The sequence below is a fragment of the Typopeltis vanoorti genome, chromosome 7 (assembly GCF_054136105.1).
Source record: "Typopeltis vanoorti isolate ZY-2024b chromosome 7, IOZ_Tvanoo_1.0, whole genome shotgun sequence".
Classification (NCBI taxonomy): Eukaryota; Metazoa; Arthropoda; class Arachnida; order Uropygi; family Thelyphonidae; genus Typopeltis; species Typopeltis vanoorti.
This window is the reverse complement of record NC_143555.1, coordinates 53,129,543-53,151,078: the sequence shown is the minus strand read 5'-3', so window position 1 is coordinate 53,151,078 and position 21,536 is coordinate 53,129,543. Positions and strand designations below refer to the sequence as shown.

The 21,536-nt window shown below is 36.9% G+C and overlaps 1 protein-coding gene across 2 annotated transcripts in view; it reads left to right on the top strand.

Annotated features, from left to right (window-relative positions):
* The window catches only part of LOC150104679 (E3 ubiquitin-protein ligase SHPRH), a 674,750-nt gene that overhangs the window by 397,485 nt on the left and 255,729 nt on the right, over positions 1 to 21,536 (top strand). For both annotated transcript variants that reach the window (XM_090395874.1, XM_090395873.1), the window contains one exon: positions 3,086 to 3,180. In XM_090395874.1, coding sequence (XP_090252000.1) covers positions 3,086 to 3,180 — 95 coding nt within the window. The remainder of the gene's footprint in view (positions 1 to 3,085; positions 3,181 to 21,536) is intronic.

Genomic DNA, 21,536 nt, shown 5'->3' with positions numbered 1-21,536 from the left:
CTAATGCCAATCCCTCTCTAATAAATCTCTAATGCTTTCTAATTAATTAATAATTCCAGTGTTCGTCGCTTATATATCAGTTTTTCCTGCCTAAATTCTTCTCATGATCTCTTTAACTAATTCCTTTTCAAGAAACCTCGCGTGGTGTTCCAAAACGTGCTCGCTCACTTACATACGTTTCCATGACAACAAAACAAAATATAATAAAATTGAGCTATTACATAACGTTAAACTTTACAAACAGGAATAAATAGAGAATATTTACATTTCAAATAATGCGCAGTTAAATTATCAAATACAAGTTCTTATAATATTAACATGGTAATAATTAAAATAGCTTAATAATATTTAATACAGTCTTATCACTATTAATACATATATCTTTGATTAAATAATTAGATATTAGACAAAATTAAAGTAGTTATATGAATATTAAATTGTAAAATAAGTTGTTTACATTAAATAATATTTACAGGTCTAGCCTTTGTGATGGAAGATCATGTTGGATTCTGAACCAAATAATAATTACTCTAATCTCTACGTAATCAGAATCCAACAACGACTTATTTCCTCTAAGAGTTGTGGCTTTGGAAAAACAGTGGCATTAATGATTTTGAAAGCATATGGTGTGAGGTAGAGGAGGGCAAGACAGGATAATTTGCTACAAACCAAGGAGCAAAGAGGGTGGGGACTAGGAGATGTTTAGACACTTGAGCTTGGCAAATGCAAGAAGAATGATTGTTATGAGAGATTTTAACTACAGCAGTATAAATTGGGGAAAGGAAGATGCATGTAGCAATAAGGGAATGGAATTTCTAGAATTCTTGAAGGACAAATGTCTTAGGCAAAATGTAATAGAGGGAACAAGAGGTTCAAGAGTCTTGGATTTGGTCATAGTATTAGAAGAGTTGATCATAATTAACTGAGATCACATCTCTCCCACCAGTTGGAGAGAGAGAGTGACCATGTGATTTTGACTTTGAAGATGAATAGACATGCAGGAGTATCAAAGAGACTCTTAGATATCAACTTGGGGAAGTTTCATGGAGGGAGGAATTGGAAGGCTGGGATATCATTAGTGCTTGGGAAATTGTGAAGGAATATTTGTTAGCAGCAATAGTCAGCTGTATTCCACAACTGAAGATGAGGATACAATTTGGTGTAAAGTGGATGACAAACAATATTAAACATGAACTGCATGTGAAAAAGAGGCTATGGAAGAGATATCAGGAGACAGGTGAAGATAACATGCATGAAGGATACTAGAGGGATAGGGCAGGTTCGAGGTTTAGAGGTGCAGGAGGAGAGTATGTTCCAAATACTGAGTACTCTGGATGTCAGTAAAGGCTGTGGGACTGGATGGTATTTCACCATAGGTTTTGAGAGAATGTGCTTAAGAACTGACAGCTCCTAGACCTTGCTTTTCAATGAAAGTCTGGCTACGGGAAAGGTGCCCAGGGAATGGAAGGAAGGTGAGATAGTGCCATTGCATAAAGGCGATAGCAGACTGGAAGTGTCTAATTATAGGCCTGTTTGTGCATCAGTAGTTGTTAAGATCTTGGAGAAATTAGTGAGGGAACACCATATACTGCATTGGGAAGATGAGGGTGATGTTATCTGTGAGAGTCAACATGGATTTGTTAAGGGTCGCTCTTGTTTTAGTAATATGCTAGCCTTTTATAATAAAGTTAAAGGAACAGATGATGAGGGAAAGGTATAAACTGCCATTTTCTTGGATTTAGTGAAGTCATTTGACAGGGTGCCACATGATAAGCTGATATTTAAGTTGCAGCACATGGGTTTGGATGTCAGGCTGGTCAACTGGTTTCATGATTGGCTGTCCAATAGGTATCAGAGAGTTGTGGATGGTGAGGAAGTTTCAAGGAAGCAGAAGGTTACAAGTGAGGTCCCACGGGGCTCAGTACTGGGACCTATATTGTTTAACCTTTATATCAATGACACTGTCAGTGGATTGCAGGGGAATATTTAGTTGTTTGCAGATGATGTGAAGCTGGGGAAAGGTTATTAGTGATAGTGCAGATCTGGTAACCCTGCAAGAGGATTTGAATAAACTAGACAGATGGACAAATGAATGGAAGTGTCGGTTTAATGCAGCAAAATGTAAGGTCTTGAGGTTTGGGACACTTCATACTGTATTGGAGGAGTTGTACTTGTATGGGAGACAGGAGATCTGGTGTTGATGATTGATAGAAACCTGAAATTCAGGGGACATATTGCAAAAGTGGTGAAGGTAACAGAGGATTGCTGCAATACTGAGAAGGATGCTGAGATAATAGAGTTATCATTCCATTGTATAACACCCTGATCAGACAACACTTAGACTATTGTTCTCAAATTTGGTCCCCAGGATTTGAAGGGGATAAATTAACTGTGGAAAGGGTACAGAGGTGGATAACAGAGATGGTTTTAGGACTGTACAATGTTAGTTATGAAGGTCGGCTGAGGGAATGTGTACTACAGAGTTTGGTGGATAGAAGGAGAGGTGATGTGTTCGAGACTTTTAAACTCTTGAGAGATGGTTACAGGGTTGACACTGGGGAGTTCTTTCGCTTGGTTGAACAGTAGGAAGGAGTGATGACAAGGGTCATCCCTGGAAGTTGTGAAAGGAAGCTGTGAGCAAGAGGGTGAGGAGTGGTTTCTTTGCATGGAGGGTGGTTGAACCATGGAATGCATTGCCTGATAGAGTGGTGAGAGCGAGAATGGTCAATGAGTTCAAGGAGTGGTATGATGGACTTTGTGTTTCCTAGGAGAGACCTCCCGCGATGAATCTTGATAGACTTTGTGTTTCCTAGGAAGGACCTCCCGTGATGGGTCTTTTGACTCCATGGAGGCCTGAATAATAATAATAATAATCCTTTACCGCATTAATCATGTGACTTATGAACGTTCCTCTTTCAGGATATTGCACCTCCATATAAAACTTTCTGATACCTATATGACAGCCTTTACTTTAAATTAAGTACTTTTGTACTTTATGTCCCTTTTTTTTATTAAGTACTTTATATTAAGATTTATAGAATACATATGCGTGTGTGTATATATTATATTTATTTATTTTTTTTAGCACACTTACAATGGAAGAACTCTTAACCTCTCTAATTAAAAGAACAAAAAATGAATGTGAAGAAGCTCACCGACAACTAATATCTGCTGTGAATGGTAAGTATAACATATTATTTCATTTCATTTAATAATGAATTTTATGATACTTATTTAAAATGAATATAGACTACTAGACTGAGTATAGTGTTATGAATAGCTGTGGTGATTATTTTGTCATTGTTAGAATGCATTTTGTCTGATAAATCTATTCACTCCATAGCTAAAATCATAGTAGAAATTTGTCACAGTCATCATCATCATATCACATAGGAAGAGGAGGTGGTCCTTCATTATCTATGGTTGCTTATTTAGGCATTAGGTGAATTTCTCAATAATGAAATCTGTATTTTTTTCCAATAAGAACATAATGATCGTTTATTCGTATCTTTGCTTGCTTTCGGCACCACAGGTTCAAATTATATATTTGCATGGATATTTTTGACAGCGTTTGAATGGTGTGACTACTACATTGCTTAAGGAGTGACTTAAACAGGAATGTGCTTAGTCCCTAGAGATCATCTCCCAGATTACCTAACTCTTAGCTCATGGTACTACTTACCAATGGTGCTAATGTACTATAGGTTTCAACTCACTATTTTATGTTAGGCCCACCAAAAAAAAGTTTACTGAAATCATGAGTAGGCCAAAGATTAGATATTTAAGGAATCCTATTTGTAGATGAACCACAGAATTTATTTAAGCCATTTTAGATCACAAATAAGTAGAGTGGTCTTACACTGGGTAATGAAAATTGTCTACCACCTAAAGCCTTTTATAAACATTCATGCCATAGTAAGATTCGATCCAACTTGTTGATAGAATGATGAATACACTATCTGTTCAAGCTAACATAAATTAAATTAACATTAATTAAAAACAAAACAAAACAAAAACTGTTTAGTTCCATCCAAAGGTCCAGATATCTCACAAGATTGACATTTTTTTTAAAAGACATCAAGTAACCCTTGCTAGTGTGAAATGTTTCATCTTCCATGTCCTTGTTGATTTCATAAAATCTGCACGTTATTGTATCAGTTACCTAAAGTTGTAATAATATAATAAAAATACTATTGCTCTCAGGGAGGAGGAATTATAGTTTTCTAACAGTGTGACAGTAAGATGGTGTATGTGTGTGTGTGTGTGTGGGGAGGGGCGTTGTGTGTGTGATAATATTTGGTTCACTAATATTCAGTCGTTCCTGTCAGTTGTAGGTATCCAGAAAGTTCACCAAAAACAATTTATCAAAAAACAATTAATCTAATAAAGAATTAATCAAAAAATAGTTCATCAAATAGTTAATTGAAAAAACAGTTAATCGAAAAGTGGTTCCTCGAAAAAAGCAATTTATCGATCAATAGTTAATTGAAAATACTATTAACCGAAATGCAATTCGTCGAAAACCAACAGTTCATAGAAAAATCACTATTCACATAATGAACAGTTTGCCAAAAAAATGAATCATAAAGCATGTTAAGTGAAGCGTATTTATCAAAAAGAACTGAGTTTTTATTGGATTTACTTGTAATGCTGTTGAAGCTTAGCATGTTATACATTGCATGGAAAGAGGTGAATGGAGACCATTGTGTGAGGAACATACAGCCATGAAGTCTATTTTAATATGATGTAGGACTTCCTTTTGCTGCAGTGACTGCAGCAATCCTATGGGACATACTTTCCACACTTGTGTAATAGTGATAAATAGGTATTTTAGACCATTCATCCTGTAGGATGAATGGTCTAAAATACCAGGATTAATGAGGTCCTGGACTGTTGTGGGGAAGATGTCCCTTGACTTCACTTGACGCTCCAGTTCATCCCACGTATGTTCAATCAGGGCTCTGTCAAGTGTGGATGTTAATGTCTATAAAACCAGTTTCAGTAGCAGCAGCCTTATGATACAGTGCATTATCTTGTTGAAAGAGACAGTGGTCACTTCCTTAGCAGTGCCGCATAGCATTGCATTGTCCAGAATGTTCAGATACCTCTCAGAGTTCAGTGTTCGTGGCACCACAAACAGAGGTCCTAAACCAAAACAGGAAAAACAGAACATGATAGGGCCATACCATCACACTGCCATGTTTTCCTGAACTGTTTATTAATATACTTCCTTTCAATCAAATGTAGAATAACAACTCCTCTCCCATCCAAAATAAACAAAAATCATGGGCGATAGATGCCGCTGATGGTAGTAATAGTGTCGTAGTATGAAAATTAAGTAGTAGTGAAGAGGGTGAGATATATTTAGTGAAGTTGAGTAGAGTGCCCTCCCACGATGAGTCCTTGAACTCCCTGGAGTTGTCACGTATAATAATAATAATAATAATTTCCTAACAGTTGAATACTTAACATCAGAAAAGTATGAAAATTACTCATTCTAATATCATCTATTGATTATTTGAACGTCAAACTGTCTATATAATATCTGTCTATATAATAGCTGATCATCTCCAGCCCCTAAGTCAGAACTTAGGGGCTGGAAATGATGTAACTCACTGCACACTTGTATTTCAATAAAGATAGATTTAAGTAAAACAAAACTCAAAGACAGAACCATTACCATTTCCTCATTTATACTTCCTTTCACTCCTTTATCACTTACTTTTGCTTCTACATTCTTGCATTTTTTCACTCCCTCAGTCTCACTAGCTTTCATTCCATTTCTGTTTCTTTCATCCTTTAGATTACTTTGATTTCTTAACTCATAGTCTAACAAAATATTGCCCTTCATACAAATTCATAGTTTCTCTCATCCCTTGTGTAGTCTCTCCATAAGCACATCTCTACATTTCACCATGCATACATATTACACTCATGACATCCAACCATTTTTCAAAAATCTATGTTGCTAATAGCACTTGATTTTTGCGATGTTTGCCTAGGTGCACTGGTCAATGTCCACGTGGTTGATCTCCTGAGTACTGCCATCGTGAGGCCAAGTACTGCCAAGAATTTACATAGTGCATGGGGATATTCAAGGTGTATCTGGAGGAAGCAATATCACGCTTGTATATATCCAAGATAAGAAGGGTAAATTGGGCAGCAGTTAGTTGAATGAGTAGCATCATTAGCCTCTATATTCAAGTAGCTCAGTTGTGAAGTGACTTCACTTGCAAACTTTGTTTAGTTACACGTGGATAAAGGATCAAACCATTTTCTTTGTTTGCAGCATGAGCTGCAAACAAAGAAATATTATTATTATTACAGACAACTCCAAGGAGTCCATACACTCATCGAGGGAGGCCCTAACATCATGTCAAGAACAACTATTCGACATTCACACAGTATCTATCATACTTCGCCTTGAACTCATTTACAGTCATGACACCCACAATAGACTCTGGCAGCTTATTCCACTCATTCACCACTCTCCAAGTAACACACTTGCTAACCACACTCTTGCCCAGCTTCCATGTATGGCCCCCTGTCCTCCAACCACCAGTCCTATTCTCAAAAATATTTTCTGAATTAATCTTATAGAAATCCTTTCAGCAATTTGAATGTCTCAATCATATCATCCCTTTTCTGCCTATCCACCAATTTCTGCAACCCACAAATCTTCAACCTATGGAATATGTTCAATATTCCATAATCTTCAACTTATAGAATGAACCATAAGGTTCATTCCATAGACCTGCTATCATCTTGGTCACTCTCCTCTGGATCCTCTCCACCTCCTCCCCATCAAGAAGAAACCCTGGTGCCCATATCTGGGCATAGTAGTCTAGATGGGGTCTTATCAATTCTTGATACAGAGGAACAATAACCTGTTTGTCTCTGCTCATTAAAGTATTTTTTAGCAACCAATATTTGATGAGCTGATTTAGCCACTTTTGCGATGTGTCCCCTAAACTTCAACTCCCTATCCACCAACACTTCCAAATCCCTGGCCTCATCAATCTCCTGGAGTACAGTTCCACCAATGTGATATACTGCTTCTAATCTTTTCACCCCAAAATGCATAACCTTACATTTTGCCACATTAAATTGATATCCATTCTCCTTAACCCAGTCGTCCAAACTTTCCAAATCATCCTGCAAAATTTTGACATCCTGTGCACTCACTATTGCTCTACCCAACTTTGCATCATCAGCAAACAAATGAACAGTTCCTCTCAGATCCTTTCCTATATTGTTAATGAACAAATTAAACAGTAGTGGTCCAAGAACAGAACCCTGCGGCACACCACTAGTCACAGGCTGTCTTTTGGACTCTACTCCTGAATAAATCACTTTCTGATATCTCTTCCTCAACCACCCTCCTATCCATCTCACCAACCCTATATCCATCTCCATATGCAGTTTACTGATTAGAATTTCATGTGGTATCCTGTCAAAGGCCTTAGCAAGGTCCAGTAGAATCACTGTAAATCCATTACCCTTATCCAGTTCAGCCGTCACTGTGTTATGAAATGTGAGCAAAGTTACTGAGGCATGATCTGCCCTTCACAAAACCATGCTGTCCCCCATATAGTATCCCATTTTCATCTATCCATTCCTGTATTTTTCTCTTGGCTACTTTCTCCAAGACCTTGACAACGACTCTTGATATGCTGATCGGTCAGTAATTTACAACAGCAGTCTTGGAACCTCCTTTATGCAGTGGAACTATTTTCCCCTCTTTCCAACCCGAGGAAATATGAAATTGTTCAGCTACTGAGTGATCATTTTATAAGACTATATTATCCATATTATTATGACTGAGGTGACATGGACAACTCGGTCATAATGGTTTGAGAACAGAAGTTATGATGGGAGAACAGAAGTTGAAGAACTGGACGTACTTAATATATTGCAGAATCTGAATGCAAATGTAGCTGTGAGATTGGATGGGATATTGGCTTGTGTTTTTACAGGAATGTGCAGGGGAACTGGTGATGCCTTTGTCTAGGCTGTTTAATTTAAGTCTCAGCTCTGGCATAGTCCCAAGAGTGGAAATAGTACAAAATAATTCCTTTGCATAAAGGAGGATCTAAGTCTGTGATTGCAAATTATAGACAAATTAATATCTCAGGTGTGATAGTAAAAGTACTACACAAATTTGTTAGAAAGAGAAATCAGGAATGGATGGATAAAAATATGATACTCCATGAGGAGCAGCATGGCTTTGTGAAGGGTTAGTCATGCCTCAACAATCTGCTAACTTTTTATGATCTAATGACAGTTGAAATGGACGAAGGGAATGGCTACACTATGATACTGCTGGATTTTGCAAAGGCATTTGACAGGACACCACATGGAACACTGTTATTTATTTGCGTAATGGAGTGCCACAGGGCTCTGTGCTTTGACCACCACTGTTTAATTTGCACATGAATGATATAGGAAATAATTTGAAGTGAGATATTCAGTTGTTTGCTGATGATGCAAAGTTAGGTAGAATTATAGTTAATTAAGGTGATAGAGCTTATAGGATTATTTGAATAGACTGAGAATATGAGCAAAACCTAATGGATGTCAATTTAATGTGGAAAAGTGCAAAGTTATGTATTCAGTTGTTTGCTGATGATGCAAAGTTAGGTAGAATTATAGTTAATTAAGGTGATAGAGCTTATAGGATTATTTGAATAGACTGAGAATATGAGCAAAACCTAATGGATGTCAATTTAATGTGGAAAAGTGCAAAGTTATGTATTTTAGGATACAAAAGATTAAACTATTACAATCTGTTTACCACATTGAGGGAACTGTAGTCCAGAAAATTGATGAAGCCAGGGATTTGGGAGTAGTAGTAGTAGTAGATAGAAAGAGAGAGAGTTAAAATTTAGAGGGCATAATTCTAAAGCAGCGAGGGTAGCTCACAGGATTACTTTGTTATTGAAAAACACTAACAAGCAGAGATAAAGGAGTTTTCATTCCTCTTTATAAAGCCTTGATATGACCACATCTGGATTATTCTGCTCAGGTCTGGTCATGGGTTTCTTGGGGATGAAGAAGTGGTGGAGTGGATCCAGAGGCAGGTGACCAAGATGGTGAGTGGTCTGTGGAATGTTCCCCATGAGGATAGATTTAAGGGTATGTGAATTGCAAAAGTTGGTTTATGGATGTTTTAAACTAGTAATCAAGACATTATTATTGGTAGAAACATTTCATTTTTTAAAGGATTTTATAGGATTGATGCAGGGAAAATGTTTCGACACTTGGCTAGAACAAGTGGTCATCCCTGGGAGTCGGGTAAGAGTATGGTTAGCAAACGCATGAGGATTAGATTTTTTGCTTGGAGAGTGGTGAGAGAATAGAATGGGTTGCCCTGATCAGTTGTGAGTTCTTTGTCCGTTAATGTGGTTTTAAGGAGAGGTATGATAAATATTATGTTGATAGTTTGGGTGTCCCATGATGAATCTTAGGCCTCCATGGAGGTGCCCATGCATTAGTACTAATAATAATAACAAGAATAATAATAATATAGCTCATTCAGGAAACTAAATGGAAAGGTAGTAGGGTGAAAGAAATTAAGAATAGAAATTAACATACTTTTCGCACACTTTTTTGTACGTAAAATTTATCTGAAAATTAGGATGCATCCTATAAGCTGAATGCATCTTATAAACTGGCACATCTTATGGTGCATCTATAGACCAATGTGTTTTTTTATGTATGTGCTGTTACAGTGCATCATTGCTTGTTGGTAATGCATGATCAGTTTGAATAGTTGTATGATTGTTAATGCTTATGCATTTAAACTAGTAATCAAGACATTATTATATTTGAAATTTTTTTTTTTTATAACCCATTGATTCTATGAAGCACAGGCAATCGTATATCAATTGCCTTTAAGTGTAGTGTGATTGAGTATGCAAAAAAAAAGAGAATAGAAATAGAGTAGCAGAACGGCACTTTGGGCCTCTACCTACAGAAAAATGGCACGAACTTGGAGGAAACGAGCAGTAATTAATAAAAGCAAATTCTAAAAAATGAAACCTGTGCAGTAAACTAGCAAAATGGCCATAAATTGAAAATTAATTAAAAACTTGGATAATGGATCAAAGAAGATCGGGTTTCTGTGTATCTACAAAAATGATTATTCAATGAGCAAAATTATTGGCAACAGAAAGAAATATCATTGATTTTACAGGGTCGCCTTCATGGTGCTTTAGATTTATAAAGAGAAATGATTTATGCATAAATTTTGAGATTGAAGATTAAAATGAATAAAGATTTGAAAAGGAGATTAAGCTGTGCTGTTAGCCGAGTGGCTATGCACCTTGCACCCATATGCCTGGGAAAGTAGTGTCCTGAATTCAATTCCCGTCACTGACGTGAGGAGCTTAAGGATCTTTCTCAGCCGTAGCCAAGTTAGCTGGTCTTGGGCGTGGACAGTAGGGTTTTCATCCCACAAAGCAGGAAAACCAGCCTTGAGAACTCAACACCACTGTGAACATATGATAGACTGGGGCATAGGGCTGACCACCTTATCCTGAGAACAGTTGAGATCTGATGATTAATAACCCCTTGACACCACAAGGTAAAAGAGAATAAAAGGAAAATGAGATGAGAAAGAAGATTAATTGAAATTTATAAAAAAATTTTTGTTTATTTTATTATATTATATATATTTAAAATTAAAAAAAAAATATTTATATGAAAAATTTGCATAATTTGTGCATCTTATATCACAAAGAATTTTTTTTTCCCCAAAAATTTGACATGAAAAATGTGATGCATCCAACACAACTGTGCATCTTATAAGGCAAAAAATACAGTATTGTGTTTTGGAAAAGAATCAGAGTGTTGGAATAATTTTAAAGTGTAATCTGAAAAAAAGAATACTTGAGATTAAAAGAGTGAATGTTTGAATAATGTCAGTTACAATATTGCTTGTAGATCATGTTCTAAATATAATTTCAGGATATTATTATTATCACATGATGCCTCCAAGGAGTCCAAGGACTGTCATGGGAAAACAGTCCTTACAACCCACCATTTACACTACTTACTCCCCCATCCCCTCTAATACTTATAATAGTATATTTTATCCATAAATTGCATATGCACTTGGGCCAATTTGCCCAACTGTATACCTGATGAAAAACCAAAGTTTCTGGTAGAGGAAACTTTCTTACCTCCATATGAGATCAGTAACTCTCAGTTGAAATGTCCATAAATTTAGATATATGTAAAGATTACTTTTGTCACAATGAGAACTGAATTGAGGTCTTTTCCAGTTGAAGAGCAAATATTCCCATCATTCTTCCAATGATGCTACATAGGAGTTAAAGTGAAGATGTGCATCCAACGTTTAATGTATGTACTTTCTTATTTGTCTTTGACGTGTTACTTTTCTTAAAGCACTTTTTCCTTTAGAACTTCATTTTGCTTTCTCCCTCCCCATTTCTTGACCTTATATATTATTATTATTATGATTCAGGCGTCCATGGAGTCAAAAGACTCATCGTGGAAGGTCCTTCCTAGAAAATACAAAGTCTATCATACCACTCCTTGAACTCATTAACTGTTTGTATTCTCACCACTCTATCAGGCAGTGCATTCCATGGTTCAACCACCCTCCATGCAAAGGTATCACTCCTCACCCTCTTGTTCACAGCTTCCTTTTGTAACTTCCAGGGATGGCCCCTTGTCCTTCTTGCTTCCTCCTGTTACAAGCGAAAGAACTCCCCCGTGTCAACCTTGTAACCACCTTTCAATAGTTTCTCAATCATATCATCTCTCTTTCTTCTTTCTGCCAAACTCTGCAGTCCACATTCCCTCAGCTGATCCTCATAAACAACATTGTAACCATCCTGAAGCCATCTTTGTTATCTGCCTTTGTACCCTTTCCACAGTTAATTTATCCCCCTCAAATTCTGGTCACCAAATTTGAGAACAATAGTCCAAGTGTGATCTGATCAGGGCTTTATACAATGGAATGACAACTCTTTTATATCTGCAGGTCAGTGTCCTCAGTATTACAGCAGTCCTCTGGGTTACCTTCACCACCTTTGCAATATGTCCCCTGAATTTCAGGTTTCTATCAATCATAACCCCCCAGATCTCTTGTCTCCCCTACTTCCTCTGGTATAGCTCCTCCAATCAAGTATGCTGCCTCCCATCAGATCCAAGACCTCAAGACTTTACATTTTGCTGCATTAAACTGACATCCCCATTTATTTGCCTATCTGTCCATTTTATTAAAATCCTCTTGCAGTATTGTATGTTATATCTATACAAAGCTGTCTTTGTTAAATACTCAATTAAAAAGAGAGAAAATTATTTCATCACTTATATCACTTATGACAGTGAAAATAATAAAAACCAGATAGTCACTAATGAAAAACGCAGAGAAAATTTTTCGTCACTTGACTAGAAGGAGAAACAAGGAGTGGTTCCTGGAAAATGAGTAAGAGTGTTGTTATTAAAGATGAGATTTGATTGGATTTGATGAGATGTGAATGAATGGAGGTTTACTAGAGTCTGTTTTGAGTGCCAATGAAAGTGTTCAAGGACTGGGATGATAGATATTGTGTGGATATCCTATGATGAGTCTTCAGCATCCATGGAAGTTCCTATGCAATAATAATAGTAATTATACAGGATGATTCTAAATTATTCTCGGGGTTTCCATGACTTATAATTTTCAGAAACAACAAAATAAAACTGCTCACAGAAAATGAAAGTGTACTCAAAAAGTTTTATTACCTATGGAATCAATACTGCAAAATGCTAAACAGCTTCATCATGTGTGCCTTTTGTGGTGTGTAAGATGTCCAAGTTGTAATCAATTTTCCTCCAAATGTTCTCCATCATTTTTGTTGTAACTTTCTATTGCAGCAATAATTCTGTTTTTCACTTCATTGAGGGGGAGGTTACAGAGGTCTGGTAAATAATATCCTTCACATATCCCCACAGGAAGAAATCAAACAGCATAATATTCGGTGAGTGCAGAGGCCATGGAATTGGTCCACCGTGCCTAATTCAGCACCCAAGAAAATGCATGTCAAGAAATTCTCAGACGAGCGCAATGTGGTGGTGCTTCATCTTGCTGGAACAACACATTTGGCTAATAATCTTTAAACTGGGGTAACAGATACAGCTGTAGTATGTCCAGATAGTTCACTGCTGTCACTGTTTTTACCACAAAGAAAACAGGCCCACAAACTTCTGAACATGACAAAGCACACCAGATATTTATGTTTTTGACTATCTCTTTTGAATATTTGAATATCGTGAGGGTTTTCTGATCCCCATATTCTGCATTTATGACGATTTACCCTCCCTTATATGCAAAACATTGAGGGAGGTTACAGGGATGTTAAATATCCATCTTTGAAGGTAATTTTCATCAGCTTGGACTTTTGACAAAATGTCTTGGGCAGATTGGAAATTGCGGGGCTTGTCATCTGGCTGTAAAACCTGCACAATCTGTAGTTTGTAGGCATGGAGTTGAAGGCAGCTATGAACAGTCCTCCAAAGTCATTTGGAGGGTTGTTCATAACTGTTCAATTTCCAATCTTTTAAAATTGCTTTAGCCAACATCAGATAGCATTATCTGAAGGTGGATGTTTTCCATACTCTGTTCTGTAATGATGTTGCACTGTAATAATGAACTTTGTTTCAAAAAAATCCAAGTATGCACATTGCTTTCTCTTGAACAGTTGCCATTTTGAAGTATGATGCCATATTATCTCCTGGACATCAATGCAGCACATACAGTATTGCCAAATAAAACTTTTTGAGTTACACTTTCATATTCTGTAAAGCAGTTTTTTGTTGTTGTTTTCGGTTTGAAAATTATAGGCCACAGAAACTCTAACAATCATTCAGAATCACCCTGTATAATTTTAATATAATTTTTTTGAACCCTGCAGGCTATTTTTTTTTTATAAAAAAGGAAAAAGCAGTTTTATTGCTATCTGCATCATGATAAAAATAAGAAATTCACTTCGACAAAAGTACTAAGAATTTATAACAGGGAGGAAGCAAATTTATAATCACAGGGAGGTCCTTTTACACACAGCTCATCATACTGCACCTTAAAAACACTCAAATTCTCTAATGAGTTTAGTTTAATCCTTTATCCAAGTGTGAGTAAACAAATTTTGCACCTGAAAGTGTCTTCAGGACTGGGGTAAGGCAGTACAACACCAGGTAACTCGTTGCAAAGGTGGAGAGAAAGCTCTCATCACTCAGTATCTCCCATAATGCAAAGCACATCTCCTTGCGGATATGTGTAATGCTATGCATTAAGGCAAGGGCCACTACCCATACCAGTTTCAACCTTTATTGAGGTCTCGTCAGTGGAGACACCAAGGCAGAAGCAATGAGAGGTCATCCCAACCTATAGGAGTTGTCAAAGAGTGTACAACCTTATTATTAAATTACTCTGGATTCAGAGAAAGATGTTGAGAGTTTATTTTTCACTTGGTTAGACTATAATGAGTTTAGTTTAATCCTTTATCCAAGTGTGAGCAAACAAAGTTTGCACCTGAAAGTGTCTTCAGGACTGGGGTAAGATAGTACAACACTAGGCAACTCGTTGCAAAGGTGGAGAAAGTGGAGTAATTTAATAATAAGGTTCTACACCCTTTGGCAACTCCTATAGGTTGGGATGACCTCTCATTGCTTCTGCCTTGGTGTCTCCACTACTGGGCCTGGCTCCCACTGACGAGACTTCAATAAAGGTCGAAACCAGTATGGGTAGTGGCCCTTGCCTTAATGCATAGCATTACACATATCTGCAAGGAGATGTGCTTTGCATTATGGGTGATACTGAGATAGGAGTGATGAGAGCTTTCTCCACCTTTGCAACGAGTTGCCTGGTGTTGTACTACCTTACCCCAGTCCTGAAGACACTTTCAGGCGCAAACTTTGTTTGCTCACACTTGGATATCATTGTGGGTTGCAGAAATTGGTTGATAGGTGGAAAAGGGGTGATATCATTGAGATATTCAAATTACTGAAAGGTTTCTATAAGATTAATTCAGAAGATATTTTTGAGAACAGGACTGGTGGTTGTCACATGACTAGGGGCCATCCATTGAAACTGGGCAAGAGTGTGATTAGCAAGGGTGTTAGAGCTAGGTTTTTTACTTGGAGAGTGGTGAATGAGTGGAATAAGCTGCCAGAGTCTGTTGTGGGTACCATGACTGTGAATGAGTTCAAGGCGAAGTATGATAGATACTGTGTGAATGTTGAATAGTTGTTCTTGACATAATGTTAGGTCCTTGAAGTATTGACAACCCTTGATGAGTCTAAGTATTCCTTGGAGTTGCCCGTGATAATAATAATAATAACAGTCATGTGATTAACTTTTCAAGCTATATTCTGAACAGTGATGAATTCTTGCTACTTAGTAAAGTCCTAAACTTTGCTGTGGGACCTAGGGCAGTTAACAAATTTGATTTTATATACTGTATTAAGAGAGAAGAATAAGGTTTATCTAAATCAAATATGATTGAAACTTCTAACATTTTAAATAAAACTAAAGCAATAACTAACACCTTCACTAAAACTGATATTAACAGCTCTGAAATCTTTAAAAGCAAATCAGGATATTGTAATTACTAGAGCTGATAAAGGGTGAGTGCAGAGGCCATGGAAATGGTCCACCATGCTCAATTCAGCACCCAGGAAAATGCACGGCAAGGAATTCTCAGACAATAAGAGCCCAATGTGGTGGTGCTCCATCTTGCTGGAACAACACATTTGGCTGATATTCTTTCATCTGGGGTAACAGATACAGCTGTAGTATGTCCAGATAGTTCACAATTGTCACTGAAATGTCCCACAAACTTTTTTAAACTAAACAACTTACCTTCAAACAATGAATCCATTAGCCTCTGACAACAACACTTATCAACTTGTGAAATATAATCCGGCTAATCAGATTAACAAGAAAATAGTATAACTACTTTAATCAATCATTTCCTGGCCCACTGACATAGTTAAAAACTACTTCTGCACCAGGCTTGTTCCCCAAGAATTTATGGTCTTCTTAAGATTCATAAGGAGAACATACAAACATACCACTTTGTCAGATAGTTGAAAGTATTGACATCCCAAATATCACCTGGCTAAGAAACTAGTGTTGGCACCCAAGGTGTTCATGGATCATTTTCCCTCCTAAATGTAAAAAAAAAATACATCACTTTGTAAACAAAATTAAAAACATCACACCTGATAAAAGTGATTTATTGGTCAGTTTTTATTCTTGTATCCACCCTTTCTACAAATGTTCCAATTACTGATACAATTATTCTTTTGCAGGAACAAATTTCCTCCCAATATTACAGCCCTTTTTGCCCATGTTCTGTGTTATGATTATTTGTGTGTGTGTGCAAAGTACTTTTTTCTGCAAAAAGAAGGTACAGCCATGAACTCACAATTAAGTCTGCTTCCTTTTATATGGAAGCTTTTGAGCAACACGATTTATATTCCTTTAGTTTAAAATCCAAAATCCATGATTTAAAAATGTTAAGAATATGGATGGCACATATTCTACCTACATAACCTTTGTTCTAAGAGGTCATTATAAATTATAATCAGGATTCCAGGATCTTAGCCTTAATATAACAAACTCTTATGTTAAATTATTGATTAGGCCACCACTGTTGCTGCATTAAAAAATAATATGAATTTGTCTAGCCATGTAAAAATAGGATATAACTTTCATGTAGATTTTTTTTTTCTCACTAGAGGTCAGGCATGTAGACTAATGGTTGGTCAAAGTGTCACTTTGGCATACTGTTTGAATTGTACGTAGCTTCTCTCTCTCTCTCTCTCTCTATCACCATGATGACATTAATATGAGGGTTAAAATATTGAGAAATTAAAGTACTTATTCATAACACAGTAGTAGTAATAGTAGTCTCCAGAATTTATCTAAATGAATAGCAGGTATGATCTTGGCCTCCCTGGAGGTGTTAATTATTACTTAACACCTCCAGGGAGGCCAAGGACTCATCGAGGGAGGGCACCTACTCTACAACTCTCCATCTTCACTACTCCACAAACCACAACTACATTCATCAACTACATCAACGCCATCTACCACCACTAGCATTTTCACAGACAATCACAAACATTCTTGCCCACGGCGGGATTTGAACCCGCAGCCTTTTGGCTGGAGAGTAGATAAGCTAACCACTCGGTCAACCAGGCTGGCATTTCTACAAATGTATATTATTAATCTTTAATATATGGAGACATACAGTTTAATTAATTACTTTCTTTCCTATGTACAAGTATAATGACTGTTTATGGATAAAATGTTGGGAAACTTGCAGTCTTATCTCGGAATGCACTGATCTTTTATTTTCACAAAAACACAGATTTATTTATATTAATTTTTCATCATTTTCTTTTGGTAAATAACTTTTTCTCAAAAGTATTCTTTTTTTCTAAAAATAATACTTTTATGATTATTTGTGATATTCTATAATATTTTAGCTTTTTTTCTTCTTTTGCTTTGTCAAAATTAATTTATTCACTATCTTACACACATGGAAGTAGGAAGTGGAGAGTTTTCTTCATTCTTTACACATTATTAATGGAGAATGGATTGAGATGGAGAATGAATAGAAAACAAAATCTACTGATGAAACTATTTTGATTGGCATTAATTTTAACAGGCACATACCGTGTGAAGTGAAAATAGATTTGAAGAACAGAATGAAGGTTATATAAACTGAAATGAACTAGGCTGAGGACCAAATGTATTTGATGAAAGTAATATTATTCTGTATTAAAATACTCATTTTAAAAATACAAAAAATCATCTGCTCTTATGACAGTGAAAATAATGAAAGTTAAACTATTAACTGATGAAGAGAGAGCTCATCAGCACAGGAAGAACCCCTAAAACTTAGAATATGAGAACAATCATCTTTCTATATAAAGGTAATAAACTAGCATAAGAAATTACGAGGCTGGTCTGAAAATGTCTCGGCTTAACAATGAAAAACCGAATTTATAATTTCAAAATTATTTTTATTTTTCAACATAATCTCCCTTAAGACTAATACATTTATTCCAGCAATGCTCCAGTGCCATTATCCTATCCCTGTAGCGGTTCTCAGTGAGATCTGCAAAACACCCTTCTGCAGCTGCAATCACCTCTTGATTCAAAGAAAAATGCTGACCAATGAGGAAGAGTTTTAGTTTTGGGAAGAAATAGAAGTCAGAGGGAGCCAAATCTGGGGAATAGGGTGGATGTTCCAACAATTCATGGTGCAGATCCCTTAATTTTCCCATTGCCAAAACACCTTTGTGGGTAGGTGCATTGTCCTGATGAAAGATGATATTTTCTTCTGCAAACCGGGTCTTTTCTCATGAATTTTTTTGTATAGTCTGGTTAAAAGATCGGAATAATATTTCCCAGTTATAGTTTTACCTTGACTAAAAAACACATAGAGAAACCCACGCTTCTTCCATTTTGGTTGATTTTAACCATTTCTCAACCATAAATTTCCATAACATTTTGTTATCTCATTGTGCCATCTTACTGCTGGCCTACCTGATTTCCAATATCCTGTTCTTGGTGTCCATTTTGTTGTTCTCTTGTTCATTCTGCTGTCAGACATTCTAATCATATGTCCTGGTCAGCACCATTTGTTGCTTCTTATTACCAATGCAGTGTGTGCTCCCAACAATGTCCTGTGATAGTGCAACCTGGAGTCTGACTAAAAAACACACAGAAACACCCATGCTTCTTCCATTTTGGTTGATTTTAACTATTTCTCAAACAAAATTTCCAAAACAATTTGTTATCTCATCGTCCCATCTGCTGGCCTACCTGATTTCTGATAACCAGTTCTTGGTGTACATTCTGTTGTTCTCTTGTTCATTCTGCTGTCAGATATTTTTATCATATGTCCTGGCCAGCACCATTTGATGCTTCTTATTACTAATGCAATGTCCATTACCTTTGCTTCTTTATCGAAGTAGTAGCTTATCAGCTAACAACACTGACATCATGGACAGAGGATATGGCTGCCAGTTTAATGTGGCCAAGTATAAGGTAAACCTGGGATGAAGAGATAACAAGTTGTTTTTACTGTATTGATAGAACTGAACAGTAGAAAGTTAAGTAAGCTAGGGATTTAAGGATGATTGTGGACAATTATTATTATTATTATTATTATTATTATTATTCAGGCCTCCATGGAGTCAAAAGACTCATCGTGGGAGGTCCTTCCTAAAAACATAATGTCTGTCAAGATTCATCGAGGGAAGGTCCCCCTTAAGAAACACAAAGTCTATCATACCACTCCTTAAACTCATTGACCGTTCTCGCTCTCACCACTCCATCAGGCAATGCATTCCACGGTTCAACCACCCTCCATGCAAAGAAACCAATCCTCACCCTGTTGCTCACAGTTTCCTTTCGTAACTTCCAGGGATGGCCTCTTGTCATCACTCCTTCCTGCTGTTCAACCAAGCGAAAGAACTCCCCATTGTCAACCCTGTAACCACCTCTCAACAGTTTAAAAGTCTCAGTCATATCACCTCTCCTTCTTCTATCCACCAAACTCTGCAGTCCACATTCCCCTCAGTTGATCCTCATAACTATCCTTGTACAGTCCTGAAACCATCTTTGTCATCCGTCTTCGTATCCTTTCCACAATTAATTTATCCCCTTCAAATCCTGAGGACTAAATCTGAGAACAATAGTCTAAGTGTGGTCTGATCAGAGACTTATACAACGGAATGATAACCCTTTTATCTCTGCAGGTCAGTGTCCTTCTCATAATTGCAGCAATCCTCTGTGTTGCCTTCACCACCTTTGCAATATGTCCCCTAAACTTCAGGTTTCTATCAATCATCAACCCCAGATCTCTTGTCTCCCCAACTTCCTCCAGTATAACTCCTCCCATAGAGTATGCAGCAGCCTATCGATATTTCCCAAACCTCCAGACCTTACATTTTGCTGCATTAAACCGACACCCCCATTCATTTGCCTATCCATCTAGCTTATTCAAATCCTCTTGCAGGGCTACCACATCTGCACTAGTAATAATAATCCTTCCCAGCTTCGCATCATCCGCAAACAACTGAATATCCCCTTGCAATCCACTGGCAATGTCATTGATATAAAGGTTAAACAATATAGGTCCTAGTACTGAACCTTATGGGACCCCACTTGTAACCCTCTGCCTCCTTGAAACTGCTCACTATACACAACTCTCTGATACCTATCAGACAGCCAATCCTGAATCTAGTTGACCAATCTGACATCCAGACCCATGTGCTGTAACTTAAATATCAGCTTTTAGAGGACATGTTACATAGGTCGGCAAAACAGCACATATGATTACTTGAAGTTGAAGAACATGCTAACAATATAGGATGCTTGTTGTTGTTGTTCTTCTTCTTCTTCTCATCAAGGATAAGGCATTTGGTTGTTCTTTCATCACCACTCTTCCTTTCTCTTTCCTCCCCTTTGATCTATATTTCACTTCTTCTGGTAAATGACATCTTTCCATCCTATATAAATTCTCTTTCAATTTCTCTATGTATTTCCTCATCTTTTCATTTAAATACCTAGCTCTCTTCTAATTAATGTCTTCATTTTTTATATGGCTAAATTTTGCATACATTTAAGTGTTCTTAAAAATTAATTTCTTCTATCCATATTCCACTTTGATCTTTGTTTTTAACAGTAGCTATTTCTGCACATAATGGAGTGCAAGTGGCCATTACTGAAGAAAATATGTGTTAGACTTCTTGTCTTGTTTCTTTATTCAGTGTTATCATGTAACCTAAATAATTAAACTGCATCAATCATTCTCTTAATCTTATTATTATTACACCCTCCACGGGGTCAGCACACTCATCACAGAACTCTTATTTTATCTTTTGTGAGTATTTTTGATCTAATATTGGAATAAGTGAAACATGGTTGAATGAAGATGATATTGTAATGGGAATAGAAATGGAAGGGAACAGTATTTTTCATGAGGATAGAAAGGGAAGGAAGGGAGGGGCTGTACTGCTGATGATAGCAGAGGAATTAAGTCCACATAAGGTAGACACGAAAGGGGGCAATAGTGGCAATGGTTAGGAGGCAGTGTGGTGTAATGTGGAGGTTGAGAGGAAGACATATTTAGTTGAATGTTGCTATAGGCCTGGGAATGTGGAAGGTGGTGATGAAGAAATGTATAAACAACTTGGATTAGTGAACAAAGGAAGGGTAATTATTATGGGTGATTTTAATTATGGCAGTATAGATTGGAATGAAAAGATAGCATTTAGGAATAAGGAAAGTGAATTTCTCGAGTTCTTAAGAGATAACTATCTCAGACAGCATGTAAAGAAAGGCACGCAAGGATCAAGAGTTCTAGATCTGATCATTTCATCAGCGGATATAATTGTTAGAGGGGTTTCACGTTTTCCTGGTCTGATCCTGTGGCTTCCTCTCTTTGAGAGGGTTGCAGATGATTACTAGGGAGATAATGATGCAAGGTGGTTTCCCGTTGCCT